Source organism: Panthera pardus, unplaced genomic scaffold (assembly GCF_024362965.1).
Source record: "Panthera pardus isolate Hobbes unplaced genomic scaffold, ASM2436296v1 HiC_scaffold_1, whole genome shotgun sequence".
In the NCBI taxonomy this organism is placed as follows: domain Eukaryota; kingdom Metazoa; phylum Chordata; class Mammalia; order Carnivora; family Felidae; genus Panthera; species Panthera pardus.
Genome location: NW_026526654.1, coordinates 7,544,906 through 7,559,879, shown reverse-complemented (window position 1 = coordinate 7,559,879; position 14,974 = coordinate 7,544,906). Strand labels below are relative to the sequence as shown.

Here is a 14,974-nt window from a genome sequence, read left to right as displayed (position 1 = left end):
ATGTGTCTCCAGGTTGTAGAAGAGCACAGTGACACTCAGTGGCAACTTTCTCCAGAACAGAAGGCCAGAGTCTTACAAGATGGAAGTCTAAACAATCACTTTTGCAAGCAAAAGGAGCTAGAAATGGCTCAGAAGAAAACTAATTCTAAGGTATCTTCTTTAGTTATTTTGAAGTACATGTGTGTATGTATTTGTATACATTCTATTTTTTAGTTATTATTACTTTTTTCTCCGTGTGTGTGTGTGTGTGCGTATATATATGTGTGTGTGTGTGTGTGTGTGTGTGTATGTGTATAAATATGTGTATATATATGTATGTATATATGAAACTGAACTCTGTTCATCATGGAAACTATAGAGGATTTTAAAAGCACATATATTTTGCGGAGGGTCATGGGGGACGGTGGCATTTTTGCTTCACTGGATAAAATAATATTCTTGATTAAATGCATTTGTCTGCAACAACTAGTGACATTCATAATGTCCTTGTCCAAAGGAGAGGCTTTTATTACTTTCTGTAGGAATTGATGAGCTTTCCCTAATCTCAATACTATTGCTACTAGCAACATGTGTTTTCGTTTTGAACAGTTACTTCACTGCCTTGATATATTAATAGGTTAGTTGAACACTTCCGCTAATGGACAGGAGGACGAGTGTAGCCAGTTCACTGATCATATTTTCGGTATCAAGTCTCCTACTTTTGAGAAAAGTAACAGTTTTGCTTCAAGTAGCATCCTATTTCATTACAAGGAACTTTTGGTAACAATGGTATGCTGTGGTATATACTTAATGATAATTTATTGATAGGTATTTTATTCCTAATAAAATAGCTGAGTGTATTTCCCCTCTTTTATATTTATTACTGTTTTCAACATGAAGAGGAAATGCAAGTTATTGCAGCAGTAAACAATCTCATGGTTTTCTAAGAGATGTATAAATTTCACCTTATTTCCTATGAGTATTTTGAAATACAAGACTTCTTTTGTACTTGTGTATTTACACTAGAGAAGTGGCAGTGATTGGTGCAAGAGCACTAGTTGTGGAGTGAGAAGACCTGGGGAGAGTCCTGCAGCTCACCGTTTTAATCTCTCCATTCTAGAATTGTGATAACCAAATGAGTTCATTGATGAATGTAGAAGTGTTTCTATTATAGTATAGTGCCTAGATTTTTCAGTTATCAATAGATCTAATTCTTATAACTGACTATAGAAATGGTAGCAAAGTACATATCTATGAAATATTCTCAGGAAAGAAGAATTTTAGGAAATTTAATCTGTCCGAGTATATGCAGAGCTAAGGATTGTACTGTGGGGTCGCTGTGTTCGATACCTACTGTAAACTCAATTTTTAAGTATAGTCAGATTTATTGATCTTTTATTTTAGGCCTTCTGGTTTGTTGTAAATCAGAGAAAGGCCTTTCCAATTCTGAGATTCTGAACAGTTTTCTCACAAATTTTTTTTACTTTCATGCCTTCATTATCTTCAGTTAAAGTTCTGAACTTTTGGGAACTTATGCTTGTCTAAAATTTGAGATTTGGAGCCAACTTTATTTTTTTCCAGTTGGATATTCACTTACTGTAATCTTCCTTCCTTCCTTCCTTCCTTCCTTCTTTTCTTTCTTTCTTTCTTTCTTTCTTTCTTTCTTTCTTTCTTTCTTTTCATGTTTCTTTATTCATTAGAGAGAGATAGAGAGAGAGAGAGAGAATGCAAGAAGGGGAGGGGCAGGGAGAGGGAGAGTGGGAATCCTGAGCAGGATTCTGACTGTCAGCACAGAGCCTGATGCGGGGCTTGAACCCACAGAATGTGAGATCATTCCCTGAGCCAAAATCAAGAGTCAGACACTCAACCAACTGAACCACACTGGCACCCCCTGCAACCTTTTCATTGTTTAAACACAGATTATACTTTCATTTCAAAGAAAATCATGATACTGCCATTTTATTGAGTGCTATCTGAAAATGTGCTTGGTTTTACTTAGCTTTCTGATAATCATGAGAAAACACAAGATCGGTTGCATAAAAACCACATGTTGCAGGATGAAATTGTCGTGCTAAGACTGGAAAGAGACACCATAAAAAATCAGAACTAGGCAGGGAGATAACACCTTTTGTGTCTTTAACTGAATTCAGTGAACAGGAATGTGTATGTGTTACAAAAAGACGGTGAATTGTTGTGTGTGTTGATATTTCTCAAAGTACGTATGTGAGAGTTGTCTATTATTAACATAATTTAATAATAAGATGATTTAGAAAATCAGTAACAGAAATGTCTTATTAGGTAGCTGCGAGACAACTTCAACAAGAACTGGCTGATACTCTGAAGAAACAGTCTATGTCAGAGGCTTCCCCAGAGGTTACGTCATATCTTCGTCTGGAAGGTGAAACACGGGATCTCAAGAAGAAATTAGCTCAAATCAGAAGTCAGGTATGTAGTAAATGTAACCTGTCAACAGCTAACTTATAGCTGGTTAAATAATATAAAGTGTTTTAGGATACCAATTTCCATGGACCGCTTTCTTTGGTATTTTCATTATAATTAATTTATTATGATTTTAGTATCTTTACAATGCATTTATTTTGTAAACTTCTGCCTTTCCTTCTCCTATTTGTGTTATACATTGTTTTCTTATAATACTTACTCTTAGGAAAGTTGAGGCTTTTGTATCCTTCCTCACAGAAATTGAGAGACTTTTTTCGTTCTTTCTTTAATTTAATTTTTTTTTACATTTTATTTATTTATTTTGAGAGAAAAAGAGTGAGAGAGAGTGTGTGCGTGCGTGTTAACAGGGGAGGGGCAGAGAGAGGAGAGAGAGAGAATCCCAAGCAGTCTCCATGCTGTCAGTGTAGAGCCAGTGTGAGGCTCAGTCTCATGAACCATGAGATCATGACCTGAGCTGAAAGCAAGAATTGGACACTTAACTGACGTAGCCACCCAGGTGCCCCAAGAGACTTTTGTCCCCTACTAAACAATGTTTTTTAATGATATCTCTATTACCATGATGAGGCAAGCTGGATCAAATCAGAAGATAATGTTTAAGGGAATGTTTCAGATAATTGTCTTAGTTCTCATCTTCACTTTTGAGAAGAATGCATATTGATTTCAGGATGACTCGTACAGAAAGATCACTTAACAAACCACTTGAACTTCGGTATTTCCTTCATTTTCTTTGCCTTTTAGACATATTGTCAAAGCACGGAAATATTCAGATCATGTGTAGTATGGGCGCCCAAAAGCGAGAATTAAGAACATTCTCTGTGTTCTGCCATTGGGTTTTTTTTAAAGCTATTTTGAGGTACAATACACATACCATAAAAGTCACCCATTTGCCACGCACAGTTCACTGTCTCTGTGTACACTCGTGCAACCATCACTGCCATCAAGTAGAATGTTTTCCTCACCCTGAAGGGAAACCCTTACCCGTTGCCCCCAGCCTCAGGCAACCACCAGTCTACTACTTGGTCTCTCAATGGAGTTGCCTCTTGTGAATATTTCATATAAATGGAGTCACACAACGTGTGGTCCTTTGGGACTAGCTACCTTTACTTAATGTTTTCTGGGTTCATCTGTGTTGGTTACAGCTTATATCAGTGCTTCATTTCTTTTTATTGTCAACAGTACTCCATTGTGGGTTAAGGCCCTTGTTCATTCATCAGTTGATGGACCTTTGGGTTGTGTCCACTTCTTGCCTATTAATACTGCTGCTTATGAACATTTATGTAGTTCTTGTGTGGACATCCGTTTTTAATGTCTCTGCCATCAGATTTTATCCTCTGAGTTAATTGGGTTGATTTTACCATCTTTCAGCCGTTACTCATGCTGTCCTTACTGTCTTTTTAGTTTCTGTTCCTCTTGAGTAAACCTATGTTATTCAGACTTGGCTCACAGTCTCCTTTCCAATGAACTTTCTCTGACTGTTCTAACTCCCATTAGCTTTAACTCTCTTGACACTTGTCATCTAGCCTGTGCAGAACAATTTAGTCCTTTATTTGACATTGTTTTTATTTTTTTCATGACAGGTAATTTCGTCTTCCTAAGTATAAATTTAAGGGATAGTAATATTTGATACGTGTGGTACTTATCCTTGTATAAATTGAAAATACTTTAACTTAACAGTTTTTCCGATAAAATTAAGTACTTTATACCGTATCAATAAATTCTTCTTGGAAACATTGGTATAGCAAAGCTTTTATTCTAAATGTATGCTAAGAAATGAAATACTAGATTGAGGGGTGCCTGGCTGGCTCCAGTCAGATCAGAGTCTGCCTTTGGCTCAGGTCATGATCTCCATGTTCTTGAGATGGAGCCCTGCATCGGGCTTTCTGCTGTCAGCAGAGCCTGCATTGGATCCGTTGTGTCCCTCACGTTCTGCGCCACTCAGACTCGTGCTCTGTATCAAAAAATAAACGTTAAAAAATGTGTGTATATCTCTATACACACACACACACACACACACACACTTATATAAGTAAAACTATTAATGAAAGCACTTAATCAAATAGAGGAGAAATGTTCAATCAAATGTTTAGTTTTTTTTTTCCCCTCTCACTATGAAAAAGCATGCTAAATTTGTCTTTCTTTCTTACACAGCCAGAACTGTGATTTATAGATTTGTATCACTTTACCAATGCAAATATCTGGGGACAGCTTTTCTGATATGCTTTTACCACAAACCCTTAATCTCTTCATCAGAGTACATGCTAAAGCAGCCTAACGTAAAGAGTATGGACATGAAATGATTGAGGAACTTTAGTTTCTCAAGACTCGTTTATTTCCATGTCAGTGGCTTTCCCTTGCCTCTGATGGTCATGTAAAGGATCTACTACTCAGTCAAGGAGGTGCTATTTGTACCGTAGTCTGTGAGCATTGTCCACTCAGTGGTATAGAGAGGAATGAAGTTAAAATGATTATAAGTGGAAAAAAGTACTGTTGGCTAGTGGCATTGGCAAAGTTTTTTGAAGTACTGAGGAGATATTCTGGGCCTCATGCTCCCCATTTGCTACCACTTGTGGTGGAATGAAGAATAACTTCAGTATAATTTGTATAGGGGAAAACTTGTTTTGGCAGGCCACCTGCCTAAACTATCACATTGTATTGGAACACAAACTACAGCAACAGTAATCATGCTACATGCAGACACTTAGAGCTGACTATGTGCCACGTACCCTTCTAAGTTGTTCATCTATTATTTCCTAATGTAATCTTCCCAACATCCCAGTGGGGTAGATACTATTATTATTTATTTTGAGATCACTTTTTTAAAGTCCTTTGTTTTGAGAGAGAGAGAGACAGAGAGACAGAGAGATTTTGGGGAAGGGCATGTAGGGAGAGAGAGGAAGGGGGAGGGAGAGAGAGAGAGAGAGAGAGAGAGAGAAAATCCCAAGCAGGCTCCTCACTGTCCATGCAGAGCTCGATGTGGGGGTCAATTACATGACCCTGAGATCATGTCCTGAGCTGAAATCAAGAGCCAGACACTGAACCGACTGAGCCACTCAGGTGCCCCAGTAGGTGCTATTATTACCTTCATTTTACAGATGCAGAGATTGAGACATGGAAGTTTTAGGTAGTGTGCTTAAGGTCATACAGCTCATAATGAGCAGAACTGGGAAATCAGACCCAGGCATTCTGGCCCCTACTAGGATATTGCTTCTCAAATTCTTCCATGAAATATCTTGTTGTCACTGAAAACAGCGTGTTCAGTTTCATAATCACGAGAATAGGAACGTAATTCACCTATGTGAATATGTAAAATCATAGTTGATGTGGTGCTTGGAATATGAAAATAGAAGTGTTTACCATAAGGTAAATTCCTATATTTCCTCCATTTGACCAATAGATACATTTGTACATTTATGTGATCATATATAATTTAAAAACATTAACAATGTTATGTTTTTGTAGGAGAGTAAGGTTGGTAAACTATTCTGTAAGAGTATTGAAACATTTCATCTTTGTAGGCCATAGTCTCTGTTGTAGAAGCTGAACTCTTTTGTTATGACCTCAAAGTAGCCATCAATCAGCATGTAGAGGAGAGGGTGGCTGGCTCCAAAAATATTTTACTTACAGTGACGCTAGGGTGGGTTAGTGGGCTGAGGTCCTGACCCTTAATTTCCACTCAGGTCATGATCCCAAATCCCACATCATGAGACCAGTCATGAGACCGAGCCCCACATCAGGCTTCGCCCTGAGTTAGCAGCCTGCTTACCATTTTCTCTGTCTCTCCCTCGTCTCTCTTCCCCACTTCTGCATGCTCTCTCTCTCTATCTCTCAAGTCAAAAAAAAAATTAGTTAAAGAAACAGATGATGGTGTTCTACTAGATTTTCAGTGGTTAAAATTATTTTTTCTCTATTTTAGTTGCAAGAAGAACAGGAACGACATGGAGAGGCCATAAGATATGCTGAGGAGATGAAAGATCATATGCAAAAGTATAATTTAAACCTCACAGAAAATAACTTGTTTATTTATAAAGCAGATAAACAGTGTAGTATGGGAAATGTATTAGTTATGCCAGTATATCATTGTTAAGCTGGATACAAATTCCAGCTTTGAGCTATTTTTAAATGCAGAATTGTGGCATATTATCTCTCAATTTTGCACCTTATCCACAAAACACAATGAGAAAAATGGCACAATTCTGAATTCTTCCTCTTGACAAAATTTTAAGGATTTCTGTAATACCCTCATTTGTTCAGAAAGTATGTGATGTTGTTTTAAATTTATGTGTGAGAATAATTATCTTAAGATCTGCATTTTAGGCTACAGGTTAAAAATGCCACACAAGAAGCAACCATCAAGCATCAAGCGGCCCAGATTCAAGATCTTGAGAGCAACGTGATAAAGACAAGTTTGGTAAGTCGATCTCTTAATGTCTGTCCTACTGAAAAGGAATCCGTATTTCACTAGGAGTAGTACATAAGAATGTTTTGGATCCCATGGAAAATCTCACTGCTGCAAAGGTTTGGTTGATATTGTTCCTACTTGCTACTAGTGATGTAATTCTTCTATATAGAGAAGTTGATTGAACTCATAAAGTAATGATGTTTACAGTGAGATTTTCATAGAAAACAGTGTGAGAATCTAAAAAAAGCAACATTTTATATATACCACATTGAGCATTTGTTTTAGTCCACCTTTGGCTACTGTTAATAATGCTGCTGTGAACGTTGGCATACAAATGTGTGAGAGTCCCTGCTACTATTTTTCAGCGTGTTTCAAACGTCCCCAATCTTTGAGTGATCATTTGATCTTGAATTCTGACCTTCTCTTGTAATCTCATCCCTTCAGTGAGAGTTTGAGAACGGGTTATTTTAATGATGATTTGTTGTAATTTGTAATTACAAGTTTGCAATTTATTCTCTTCATTAACAATGACCGGCAGATCATTATGCAAACGTCCTTCTCATAGGAATGGACTTTTCTCCTTGTTGGATTTTGTAAAGGAAAAGAAATGCCAGTGAAAAAGGAGAAATGGCTTCTCTGTCAGAGCCTTACCTAGTAACATAGTGCTCCTACCATTGCAAGTTCAGACTCATTTTTTTTTTCCATTCACGTGAGTTAATCAGACTTTCAGAGATTTCACAATTCAATCTCAGAAAAGACTAATGTGCCACTCAGGATTCTCATTTATTGATATGTAGTGAAACCCCAACTGTTTTCCAAGCAGAACAGTTAATGTCATCCCACTCTCACCCTCCTTTGTAGGATTCTCATTGTAAATCCTAAGTGGGAGCAATGAGGTAGATACACTGACCAACTCGTTTCTGTCAGTCGCAAAAGCTATATAATATACATGCAAGTTTCATTAGGCAGCTATACCCATCAGGAGAACTAGAACATTCTGTTGACTGGTCCTTTTTGTGGCTGAAGAGACATTGAAAATTACTTCCTTTTCTAGACATCTTATTAATGAGTCACATTGTATTAGGGAACTTTTCATGCGAGTAACATGATACTCGGTTGATCAGTCTTCTATGAATGAGAGTGCTAGGCATTGTCCTGCTGTGTCCTAAAGAAATCATTAAGGTCTCAAAAACTAAAATCTGTAAGGATATCTGAAACTGATGAAGCTTATTAAAGAATAACGAGGGATTTTCTGTAGATCCCTATAGAAAGGAATTAGGGTTATGGCATGAAATTATCTGCCACTTTAAAGTGTTCCCTGTGAAACAAAAACTTAGATAGCTTTCAGCCAACTCAGTCCATAGCTCTGACTTCTCTAGAAGGTCCTTATCTCCTGAATCCCCAAACCAGGGGCTACCTGGGTGAAGACATTTGATGCACACAATTTTCAGGTGAAGAATCTGGATTGGGAAGAAGAGGTAGCTCTAGCCAACTTAACCTTCCTAACAATATAGTCAAGTATGGGTCTGAAAGGAACTTCAGAAGACTTCCGTAGGTTGAAATCTCTATGGACTAAGAAATTACTCAAAAGGAAACAAAGACAAACCAGTGATCATCCAGCCCTTGTGATAAATGTCATGTTATAAAGAAAAGCGAGTCAAAGTATGCTGGTCAGCATCCTAAGGGTAAGGGTGCTCCCAAAGACTAAATAAGAAAAGCACACTCAAAGTAACACCGAAAAGAGTCCAAATAAAATGTACACGATTAGCTGTCTACAAAGGTACTCCATGTCAAGTAATGATTTTTGAGTGCGCGGTTGAGGATGTTGTCTATGAGCACCTAGACAGAAGAGCGAAAAGTACACATGGCCTAGGTAAAGGGGCCAAAGCTGGAAATGTGAATTAGAGAATCTGGTTTTGAAGCCTTAAGAGCAATTCAAAACACAGATAGCAAGGGGCAAGGACTTAATGTCAGGGGTTGCCGTCCTTCAGAAATAAGGTGTGGTAAAAAGAGCAGAGGGAGGGCATGGTCATTTGTCTCAGCTGCTGCTGAAAAGTGAAGCAGGCAGGATAGAGACCTTAATAAAATTAAAAAAAAAAAAAAGAGGTTCTTGATGACCCTCAAAATGTCTTAGTGGAATGACTGGAGTGAAAGTTAGATTTTAGTGTAAAAGAAGGAAATAAGTGAAGAAAACTTGAATCTGTGGATGAGACGATACATTAAAGAATGTTCGAGTCCACTGCAAGGGGAGAAGCAGTGTGATAGATGGACAAAGCTTCAAAAGTTAAGCAAATGGTTAATAGAAAAGGAGAAATTGAAATCTTTCTTCCTTATGCAGCTGGTGCTGTGATTTACAGATGTGTAGCACTTTACCAACTGCAAAGCTCTGGGGCCAGCTTTTCTGATATGTTGTTACCACAAAGCCTTAATCTCCTCATCAGAGTACCTGCTAAAGCAGCCTAATGTAAACAGTGTGGGCATGAAATGATTGAGGAAATTTGGTTTAGTAAGACTCCATTATTTCCATGTCAGTGGCTTTCCCTTGCCTCTGATGGTCATGTAAAGCATCTATTACTCAATGTAAGAGGTGCTATTTGTACCGTAGTCCGTGAGTATTGTCCACTGAGTAGTATAGAGAGGATGTTAGTTGAAAGTATTATAAGAGGAAAAAAAAAGTACTGTTTGCTAGTGGCATTGGCGAAAGTTGTGTGAAGTACTGAGGAGAGATTCTGGGCCTCATGCTCCCCATTTGCTGCCACTTGCGGTGGTATGAAGAATGACTTCAGTATAATTTGTATAGGGGACCACTTGTATTGGCATGCCACCTGCCTTAACTATCTCATTGTATTGGAACGCAAAATACAGCAACAGTAATCATGCTAAATGCATACACTTAGAGCTGACTATGTGCCATGTACCCTTCTAAGTTGTTCACGTGTTATTTCCTAATTTTATATTCCCAAGATCCCAGTGTGGTAGATCCTATTATTATTTATTTTTCAGATCCCTTTTATAAGATTCTTTATTTTGAGAGAGAGAGAGACAGAGAGAGAGACAGAGAGAGATTGTGGGAAGAGCAGGTAGGGAGAGAGAGAGAGAGAGAGGGAGAGAGAGAGAGAGAATGCCAAGCAGGCTCCTCGCTATCCACGCAGAGCTGGATGTGGGGCTCAATCACGTGACTCTGAGATCATGTCCTGAGCAGAAATCAAGAGCAACACGCTGAACCGACTGAGCCACTCAGGTACCCCAGTAGGTGCTGTTATTACTTTCATTTTACAGATTTAGAGACTGAGACATGGAAGTTTTAGGTAGTGTGCTTAAGGTCATACAGCTCATAACCAGCAGAATTGGGAATTCAGACCCAGGCTTTCTGGCTCCTACTAGGATACTGCTTGTCAAACTCTTCCATGAAATATCTCGTTGTCACTGAAAACAGCATGTTCAGTTTCATAATCACGAGAACAGCAATTGTCATTCACCTATGTGAATATGTAAAATCATAGTTGATGTGGTGCTTGGAATATGAAAACAGAAATGTTTACCATAAGGTAATTTCCTATATTTCCTCCATTTGACCAGTAGATACATTTGTATTTTTATCTGATCATATATAATTTAAAAACATTAACAACATTATGTTTTTGTAGGAGAGTAAGATTGGTAAACTATTCTGTACCAGTATTGAAATGTTTTCGGCTTTGTAGGCCATAGTCTCTGTTGTAGAAGCTGAACTCTTTTGTTATGACCTAAAAGTAGCCATCATTCAGCATGTAGAGGAGAGTGTGGCTGGGTCCAATAAGATTTTAGTTACAGGGGCGCTTAGGCGGCTTAGTTGGTTGAGCGTCCTGACTCTTAATTTCCACTCAGGTCATGATCCCAAACCCCACATCATGAGACTGGTCATGAGACCGAGCCCCACATCAGGCTTCACCCTGAGCTTGGAGCCTGCTTACGAGTTTCTCTGTCTCTCCCTATGACTCCCTTCCCCATTTGGGCGTTCTCTCTCTCTCTCTCTCTCTCTCTCTGTGCCCCACTAAGTCAAAAAAAAAAATAACATTTGGTTACAAAAACAGGTGATGGTGTTTTACTAGATTGTCAGTAGTTAAAATTATTTTTTTTCTTTATTCTAGTTGCAAGAAGCAAAGGATCGAGAGGCAAAGGACATAAGATATGCGGAGAAGACGTAAGATCATATGCAAAAGTATAATTTAAACCTCACAGAAAATACCTTATTTATACAGCAGATAAGCAGTGTAGTACGAGAAATATACTTGTTATGCCAGTATATTATTGTTAAGCTGGATACAAATTCCAGCTTTGAGCTATTTTGAAATGCAAAATTGGGGATATTATATCTCTATTTTGCACCTTATCCACAAAACACGAGAAAAATGGCACAATTCCCAAATCTTCCTCTTGATACAATTTAAAGAATTTCTGTAAGACCCTCATTTGTTCAGATATTATATGGTATTGTTTTACAATGATGTGTGAGAATAATTATCTTAAGATCTGCATTTTAGGCTAGAAGTGCAAAATGCCAGACAGGAAGAAACCATCAAACAACAAGCGGCCCAAATTCAAGACCTTCAGAGCAACTTGTTAAAGAGAAGTTTGGTAAGTCGGTCTCTTAATGTCTGTCCTACTGAAAAGGAATCCTTATTTCAATAGGTGTAGTACATAAGAATGTTTTGGATCATATGGAAAATCTCACTGATCAAAATATTAGGTTGATATTGTTCCTACTGGCTACTAGCAATGGAATTTTTCTATAGAGATAAAGTTGATTGAACTCATAAAGTAATGATGTTTATAGTGAGATTTTCATAAAAACATTGTGAGAGTCTAAAAAAGCAACATTTTATATATACCACAGTGAGCGTTTGGTTTAGTCCACCTTTTGGCTACTGTTAATAATGCTGCTGTGAACGTTGGCATACAAATGTGTGAGAGTCCCTGCTAATATTTTTCAGCGTGTTTCAAACTTCCGCACAATTTGAGTGATCATGTCATCTTGAATTCTGACTTTCTCTTGTAGTCTCAACCCTTCAGTGAGAGTTTGAGAACGGGTTATTTTAATGATGATTTGTTGTAATTTGTAATTACAAGTTTGCAATTTATTCTCTTCATCAAGTATGACTAGCAGGTCGTTATGCAAACGTCCTTCTCAAAGGAATGGATTTTTCTCTTTGTTGGATTTTGTAAAGGAAAAGAAATGCCAATGATAAAGGAGAAATGGCTGCTCTGTCAGGGTCTTACCTAGTAACATAGTGCTCCTACCATTGCAAGTTCAGAAACTCATTTTCTTTTTCCACTCACTTGAGTTAATCAGCCTTTCAGAGATTTCACAATTCAATCTCAGAAAAGACTAATGTGCCACTCAGGATTCTCATTTATTGATATGTAGTGAAACCACAGCTGTTTTCCAAGCAGAACACTTAATGTCCTCGCACTCTCACCCTCCTTTGTAGGATTCTCATTGTAAATCCTAAGTGGGAGCAATGAGGTAGATACACTGACCAACTCGTTTCTGTCAGTCGCAAAAGCTATATAATATACATGCAAGTTTCATTAGACAGCTATACCCGTCAGGGGAATTAGAACATTCTGTTGACTGGTCCTTTTTGTGGCTGAAGAGACATTGAAAATTATTTTCTTTTCTAGACGTCTTATAAATGAGTCACATAGTAACAGGGAACTTTTCATGCGAGTAACATGACTCTCTGTTGACCAGTCTTCTATGAATGCGAGTCCTAGGCATTGTCCTGCTACTGTGTCCTGAAGAAATCATTAGGGTCTCAAAAACTAAAATTTGTAAGGATATCCAAAACTGACGAAGCTTCTTAAAGAATAACGAGGGATTTTCTGTAGATCCCCATAGAAAAGAATTAAGGTTATGGCATGAAATTGTCTGCCACTTTAAGGTGTTCCCTTGAAACAAAAACTTAGATAGCTTTCAGCCAACTCAGTCCATAGCTCTGACTTCTCTAGAAGGTCCTATCATCTCCTGAATCCCCAAACCAGGGGCTACCTGGGTGAAGACATTTGATGCACACAATTTTGAGGTGAAGAATCTGGATTGGGAAGAAGAGGTAGCTCTAGCCAACTTAACCTTCCTAACAATATAGTCAAGTATGGGTCTGAAAGGAACTTCAGAAGACTTCCATATGTTGAAATCTCTATGGACTAAGAAATTACTCAAAAGGAAACAAAGACAAACCAGTGATCATCCAGCCCTTGTGATAGATGTCGTGTTATAAAGAAAAGTGAGACAAAGTATGCTGGTCAACATCCTAAGGGTAAGGGTGCCCCTTAAGACTCAAAAAGAAAGACACACTCAAAGTAACACTGAAAAGAGTCCAAATAAAATGTACACGATTAGCTGTTTACAAAGGTACTCCATGTCAAGTAATGATTTTTGAGTGTGCGGTTGAGGATGTTGTCTATGAGCACCTAGATGGAAGAGGGAAAAGTACACATGGCCTAGGTAAAGGGGCCAAAGCTGGAAATGTGAATTAGAGAATCTGGTTTTGAAGCCTTAAGAGCAATTCAAAACACAGATAGCAAGGGGCAAGGACTTAATGTCAGAGGTTGCCGTCCTTTAGAATTACGGTGACCACTCAGGTCATGATCCTAAACCCCACATCATGACAGCGGTCATGAGACCAAGCCCCACATCAGGCTTCACCCTGAGCTTGGAGCCTGCCTACAATTTTCTCTGTCTCTACCTCTGCCTCTATTCCCCACTTGTGCATGTTTTCTCTCTCTCTCTCTCTCTAAAGTAAAAAAAAAAAAAACATTTAGTTACAGAAACAGGTGATGGTGGTCTACTAGCTTGTCAGAAGTTAAAATTATATTTTCTTCCTTATTTCAGTTGCAAGAAGCAAAGGATCAACATGCAGAGGCCATAAGATATGCCGAGAAGATGTAAGATCATATGGAAAAGTATAATTTAATCCTCAAAGAAAATAGCTTGATTTTTATAAAGCAGATAAGCAATGTAGTATGATAAATGTATTAGTTATGCCAGTATATCCTTGTTAAACTGGATACAAATTCCAGCTTTGAGTTATTTGGAAATGCAGAATTGTGGCACATTTTATCTCAATTTTGCACCTTATCCACAAAAGACAACGAGAAAAATGGCTCAATTGCCAAATCTTCCTCTTGATACAATTTTAAGGATTTCTGTAATCCCCTCATTTGTTCAGAAATTGTATGGTACTTTTGTAAATTTATGTGTGATAATAATTACCTTAAGATCTGCATTTTAGGCTAGAAGTGCAAAATGCCAGGCCAGAAGAAACCATCAATCAGCAAGCGGCCCAAATTCACAATCTTCCGAGCAACTTGTTAAGGACAAGTTTAGTAAGTCAGTCTCTTGATGTCTGTCCTACTGAAAAGGAATCCTTATTTCAATAGGTGTAGTACATAAGAATGTTTTGGATCATATGGAAAATCTCACTGATCAAAATATTAGGTTGATATTGTTCCTACTGGCTACTAGCAATGGAATTTTTCTATAGAGATAAAGTTGATTGAACTCATAAAGTAATGATGTTTATAGTGAGATTTTCATAAAAACATTGTGAGAGTCTAAAAAAGCAACATTTTATATATACCACAGTGAGCGTTTGGTTTAGTCCACCTTTTGGCTACTGTTAATAATGCTGCTGTGAACGTTGGCATACAAATGTGTGAGAGTCCCTGCTAATATTTTTCAGCGTGTTTCAAACTTCCGCACAATTTGAGTGATCATGTCATCTTGAATTCTGACTTTCTCTTGTAGTCTCAACCCTTCAGTGAGAGTTTGAGAACGGGTTATTTTAATGATGATTTGTTGTAATTTGTAATTACAAGTTTGCAATTTATTCTCTTCATCAAGTATGACTAGCAGGTCGTTATGCAAACGTCCTTCTCAAAGGAATGGATTTTTCTCTTTGTTGGATTTTGTAAAGGAAAAGAAATGCCAATGATAAAGGAGAAATGGCTGCTCTGTCAGGGTCTTACCTAGTAACATAGTGCTCCTACCATTGCAAGTTCAGAAACTCATTTTCTTTTTCCACTCACTTGAGTTAATCAGCCTTTCAGAGATTTCACAATTCAATCTCAGAAAAGACTAATGTGCCACTCAGG

At 37.9% G+C, this 14,974-nt stretch overlaps 1 protein-coding gene across 1 annotated transcript in view; it reads left to right on the top strand.

Moving 5' to 3' along the window:
- The window catches only part of LOC109260803 (ankyrin repeat domain-containing protein 26-like), a 135,766-nt gene that overhangs the window by 97,708 nt on the left and 23,084 nt on the right, over window positions 1-14,974 (top strand). The window contains 4 exon segments of the mRNA XM_053901553.1: window positions 13-150; window positions 2,278-2,424; window positions 6,353-6,508; window positions 6,761-6,847. Of these exon segments, the coding sequence (XP_053757528.1) occupies window positions 13-150; window positions 2,278-2,424; window positions 6,353-6,508; window positions 6,761-6,847 (528 nt within the window).